The sequence below is a fragment of the Euprymna scolopes genome, chromosome 6, assembly GCF_053919585.1.
Source record: "Euprymna scolopes isolate OS-2025 chromosome 6, ASM5391958v1, whole genome shotgun sequence".
NCBI classification, from domain to species: domain Eukaryota; kingdom Metazoa; phylum Mollusca; class Cephalopoda; order Sepiida; family Sepiolidae; genus Euprymna; species Euprymna scolopes.
In genome coordinates this window covers 45,181,195-45,187,449 of record NC_136487.1, presented here as the reverse complement: position 1 = coordinate 45,187,449, position 6,255 = coordinate 45,181,195, and the positions used below count along the sequence as shown (strand labels likewise).

Here is a 6,255-nt window from a genome sequence, read left to right as displayed (position 1 = left end):
TTTATATAAAAATATGTCAGCGTTTAAAGACATAAAAAAGCAGATGCCTTTCCTTAACCCTACCACTAATCCTGGGGATGGTGATACGGAAAATAACTAAACAGTAAATTTAAAGACTATGTGCACACGGCGTGAGTGTAACGGGACCGTTAAAAGTTAAGTTATAACTTGTTATATTGCTAGAAGTCAATTTTGCATTAGTATTCGTGTCAGAGAAAGTCTACAATAGTTGACAGTGGAGAACTAGCAAGCAAAAATAAATACATAAAAACAACTAATAACTTATTGCAAAAGCAGAAAAATTAAATTGTCTCCTACCCGTATATTCATAACGTGTAGAAAGTAAGATTTTTTCATTTCAGAATTTTATTTTGATTTTCGGGTGTCGATAAGATACGAAAAACAAAATGGCGTCAAATGTGATCGCCTATCTTCGGTGAATTTAGGCGATTCGATGAAGTTTTATGAGAGTTTTTATTTGTTTGATAGGATTGCCACTCGGACTTAAGGTTATTAATAGGGCAACTAATTATTTTTCTACTATCTTTTCGGCTTGAAGTTAGCCGAAGTTAAACGATTCGAGAATTTCTCCGATCATATAAAGGCTTGTAAAACTACTCACGTACCATTATCTTTTATTTATAGAACTAATATTATGTCCTTGCAAAACAATATGTCTTGCGTGGCTAATCTGTAAATGGCTATCTTCATGGTTCATATTTCAAAACGAACACAGTTCATAAATATAGAGTAGATAACTGAACAGTGTACCTTAGGTTAATGTGGTCTTCGATAAAGTAAATACTAAGTCATTTTTCTATTTTTTACTCCTCGTGGTCAAAATCACGCCAAAATTGCCCCAAAGGTCACTTCTTGCTTTTTGAACCCAGAGGTAGAAAGAAGAAAGAAAGTGATGCGTGAAAAGTCAACGGTACAATTTCTAGTATCAATCCTCTCGATCGCCATTTGGTTTTCGTGTGTCCATAAGATACATAAACATTGAAATAAACTTCTTAAATATACTCTTACAGTTTTCACACGTTAAAATTATACAACTCGGTAGAAAATTTAAATCTACTTCGTTTTCCATACCTCAAACTAAATATAAAAACACGTGTTTTATGAGATCTTGACTGTTAACTAGTGTGGACTGTAACAATAGCTTATCTTCGTGAACATTCAATGGGTTGAGGAAGTTTCAATAATTTCTTTGAGTTTTCGCATTATGGTGACTTATTTCTAAATTTAATTCGCCGATTCAAAACTGTTCGGCCTTTGTCTCGTTTATTTAATTAGTGCATTCATCCAATTATTTTACAATTTAGTTTTGAACTCTTCCTGTCGAAAGTTGAATACAGAAAAAAAAAAAAAAAATAAATAAAAAAATAAAAAAAATAAATAAAATTTTTTATTTTTTTTATTTATTTATTTATTTTTTTTTTATTTTATTTATTTATTTATTTTTTTTTTTTTTTTTTTAAACCCACATACAAAAATAAAAGCTTTTTAATAGTGACAGTAATTTTCAATTCTCTCCCGTTGTGCGCAGAAGAAAAATGGCTCTACTCCAACACCGGCCAGATTTTCTTCATCACATTTTGAATCTCCGAGTTCAATACAAACATTTCGAAGAAGCCCTCACTTGTCTAGTGGAATCGATCTTCTTCATCCGAAGTCGAGGAAAAATTGTGACGGAATTTTCTACAGGTTTTCGAGAGAAGCCCAAAGGCAACAGCATAATAAAATGCATGGATTTTAATTTCTTCTACAACATTGTCAAATCGGAGGAATTACGACGCAATATTTACAACCAGGTTTGCCGATTTCGTTGGTTGTCGTGCATGTCCAAATCCGATATTGCTGCGTTCTATTTGAACTTCTACGAATGCGAGTCGGCGACCACAAAATATGTACCATACCTCGGAAACATCTACGAAGTGTGGCAAATCAACGTTTCTGTTGTTCGATTTGAAGAAGAGAAAGAATCTGAAGATCAGATTGCAGAATTGATCCAGAAACTAAAAGAATCTCTCGAATACATCCGTGAACAGAAATTCGCCAGGACTCGCTCCACTAACGCTACAACATATCTGGACTTGTGCAAGACATTTGATATGACTTTCAATGACGTTTGCCCCCGCCATTTCTTTATGGATACGACATTTCCGGCGTTTGCCATTTGAACATGTTACTCTTTAAATTCGGTAAAAGTACAGCCGAGAAATCGTAAACAAAAAAAAAAAAACAAAAACAAAAAAACAAATAATTTATCGCAAACCAAGTAGAATTAAATATTTACCGGCCTTATAATTTTAACACGTGAACACTAAGATCTAAAATATTTTGGTATTCATGCAGAACATGGACCGGGCTGTCTTCTAGATGATTCAAAGTTAAATTCAATTTTTACAATATTTCTATCTAATTGACAGTACAAAATAGTTAAACAAAACAACCAAAAAAAAAAAAAAAAACCCTCCGTTTTAAGAATTTATTTCTAAACGTTATTTCAGTATTTTTCGATACTGCTATCGCAGTAAAATCGAAATGGCTACCTATATGATGGCCCAACTTCAGTGAATTTCATGCTGACCCCCCCCAACTTAGAACCCTAACTTGATGTGGCAACGTATCCTCCAAACGAATCTCTCATAAAACCACGTTTAATCACTTAAGTTTAGGCAACATAAGCCATTTCGGTAATGTTTTTCGTAGGTCGATAAAGGCACACGAATATAATAAACCTCTGAAATGAAAAACAAAAAAAACAAAAAAAAAACTTCGTTTCCACAAGGTTGTTTACGATTTCTCTATTGCACTTTTACCTTATTTTCTTCGTTATTTGCATCATAAATGAAAAGTTGTTCGTCCTTTGTCACTTAATTATCTAAATTCTAGCAACCCTCTTATAAATGTTGTGTATATTGTTCCAAAATGCCTGCAAATTTTAAAGACTAGTTTTCCTGTTATTCACAAATTAATTCCCCGTACAAAAATTTGTTTAGATTTTGCAAGTTTTTTTAATATGTACAAACATTGATTTGATTTTGCATTAATCTGTTGCCATCCGGACTTGGGGTTAGTGATAGGATTAAGAGATTTTTTAAATATAAAAGCAAAGTATTAAGAACGATATGGAAATGCAGCGTCTTCATGGCATAATCTATTATGCCATGAAGACGCTGCATTTCCATATCGTACTTAATATTGTCGATGAAATTGTCTTTACAATTGTGCCGTATGAATTGCCGATACTTATAATAGGGACCGTGTTGAAATAATTAACATGGAGACGTTTTGTTTTTTTCAACTGTTCTATACTTTTAGCTAACGGTTTAAATAAAATGCCTCGTAAAAATTGACCTTTATCCTATCTAAAAAAAAAAAAAAATACGGTCCATTTTTTTTTTTTTTTTTTTTTTTTTTTTTTTTTTTCTCCATACAGTCACCACTCTCTGCAAAAGTACCGAAGCTTTTGATAAAATAAAAATTTTAAATCTGCAAAAAATCAGAAAACGTAGGTGAATTTTCATTGGAGAAACAGACAAAACTAATCGCTAACATTTGACAGCCATTTTGAAGGACAGCTGTTTCAATATACTCATATTTTTCTTGTGCTTAGTTGTCGAACTTTATCGCACATTTCTCCGGTATTTGAATCATTGATGAAAGGTTTTAATATTTCATATTTCGATTCTAGCACTCATATCCTATGAATTAATTCCTACGTTTTATCAGATTCTGTTTCTTAAAACCCTTTTGCAAACATACCTCCATTTTTCTAGAAAGCAATGTTCATTCCAGTTTTCTAAAACTCTCTAATTCAAATAGATTCTGCGGTTGTTTCACTCTCAATCATATCCAGAACAGTTAATAACCAGGTCGAATTTGAAAATAAAATCGACAGATGAGTTTAGAAATATACTCCTGGCAAATTACACAAACGTTCGATTCATTTCCGATTTTTTTTTCTCTAGAATTAAACCGTCGTTTCTGTGTATCTTACTTGCCATAAGTATATTTTCATACTATTAATAAGCTCTACTTACGTATTGAGCACTATTGAAGTAAATATTGTAAATGTATATACGTAATGATTTATAAAATTGTATGCATGAAATATATTCACTTAAAATATTTATATTGGAGCGAGAACTCTTTTGCGGTATCTAGGCCTATTGCCCAAGATAGGCAACCCCCTTTATGCATCAATCCATTTAAGAGAGCTAGAAACGGTACTTAACATTGAGGAACGGGCAAGTCATATGTATTACTATAATACTTTTTTTACATATTATTCATGGAGTATAATTTAAATACAAATATTTAAAGTCTAATATTTAAACCTTACATTCTAAAGGTGTGTTTAATTATTTCCACTGCTTTTTATTTTTTTTTTTTTGTCCAACTCTTTAGATTGCATCTACAGACCAACTTGGTTTAACCAGTTTCATTTTTTTCATGAGAATAATACATGCATTAAATATTGAAGTCTTATTTCAAAGACAATTAGTTCGATAATGTTTATTCAACTATTTTTAACAATAAGACTTTTCTAGGAAAGTACCACAAGTTTGGTTAACTATCAAAAGAAAGAGGCCATATTGAACGACATTTATCTGATTTGCGTTTTGAAAAAAAAAACCAAAAAAACCATCGTTGCAATATTTTGAACTTTCTTCAATTTCTGTTTTCCGGTTTACAATTTAAAAGTCCAAAATTAGGCCCCCAAAATAGTCTAATTTAATCGAAATTTCATTTTATGAACAGAAAACATCCTCTGCCCAACACAGCTGATCTAGAACTATTTATAGATGATTTAAAGAGCATGATTATAATGTCGGCCCTGAGTAAGTATAACATGCCACATCCGGTGATGAGATCTCGCGTAAAATTTACCCTTTTTTTTTCTTTACTAGCCTGGTTGCCCGGGTGTTTGAAGGTGTGTGAGAAAACAAAAAAGTGGTAGTAGGCAGGCTCGAATCCGTACCGCGAAGGAGGAAAAGAACGTGAAAAAAAACCCTGGCGTCTTTGCTGTTGCGCTCGTCGCCAAATCGGAAGTGACGTTTAAATTAAGGCTAGTTAATCGAAAAGAGGATGGCTTTAGAAAATATCGGCGAAAAAAAAAGCGACCCCCCTATAGAAAAGTGCACAGTTGAGGGTAAAGCAATGAGTGTTTTTGGTCAATTTTTCGATATTAGTCTTCCGAAGGATCGAGCTTCAAAATGATGCCGATCTCATGAAAATCCGTCACTTCTGTCGAAAAGCAGACAAACATATATACATTTAAGCAGACAGGTGAGATTTGTTATAGAAGATTACCTTAAGGTCTGAGTTGCATTTTACTGTACCATAAATAAAAATAATAAAATGTATCTTATAATAAATAAAATAAAACGGAAAAAAACACTATAGTTAATATCTAAAGAAATTAAGAACTGCAGTCAAACTTTTATCAATATGATTGGATTCGGAATTAACTAGAAGTCTTAATATGCCGTAAAATAAAACGGTCCAGCCATAATTACTATCCTTTTATGAAACTGATATTATTCCATATTTACGTCGCTAATTCAGTTGTGGAATACGATAACTCATACGTACGTATTTCTTTTCTAAAATTAAGGTTAATGGGGTTAAAAATTGTTTTCAAAAACTAGTATAGTTATTTATTTATTTATTTTTTTTTTTGCTACCTCGGACTTTGAAGAGGGTTTATTTTTATTTATGATTTATTTATTTATTTATTCATTTATTTTAATTTTATTTTATATCTCCACCAAATAGAAAAAAAAATCTTCATTTACTCAAACGCAAGTCCTACATTCGGAGCTTAAATACGTAAAATAAAATATTAAAATAAAATGTAAGTAATGTTGTGCGTATGACGCCTTTCCTCGCTAGACACTGTTGCGCATGCGCATAGTGTTATTGATTCAACATCTGGTTTGGCGATATCGCTCCAAAATCTTACCGAAACCGTTAAAAATTGAACTCCTCAGGGCCCTAAATCTGATTTCTTTAAAGAGGGTCTGCGGATTGATTTGATTTTGCTCTTTAAGGACTCAGATGAAACACTAGCTGTGGTTTGGTTTTATAATTGAAACGTTTTAAAATTCTTGTTGCCAACTGATGTTCATATAATGATTTTTCCTCCTCTAGGACCATTGCGATAAAAGTGGGCCTTAAAGGATGAATGTGGGGTCGTTCCAATTAGTACCTAGGAACTGTTTCGTTTAAGTGTGTATGAATAAA

General features: G+C 32.2%; 1 protein-coding gene across 1 annotated transcript; it reads left to right on the top strand.

Moving 5' to 3' along the window:
* Positions 1–1,556: 1,556 nt before the first annotated feature.
* Positions 1,557–2,183, top strand: LOC145278165 (autophagy-related protein 101-like). The gene has a single exon (XM_080130444.1). It carries the CDS (start codon positions 1,557–1,559, stop codon positions 2,181–2,183), a length of 627 nt encoding a protein of 208 aa, XP_079986570.1.
* Positions 2,184–6,255: the final 4,072 nt, after the last annotated feature.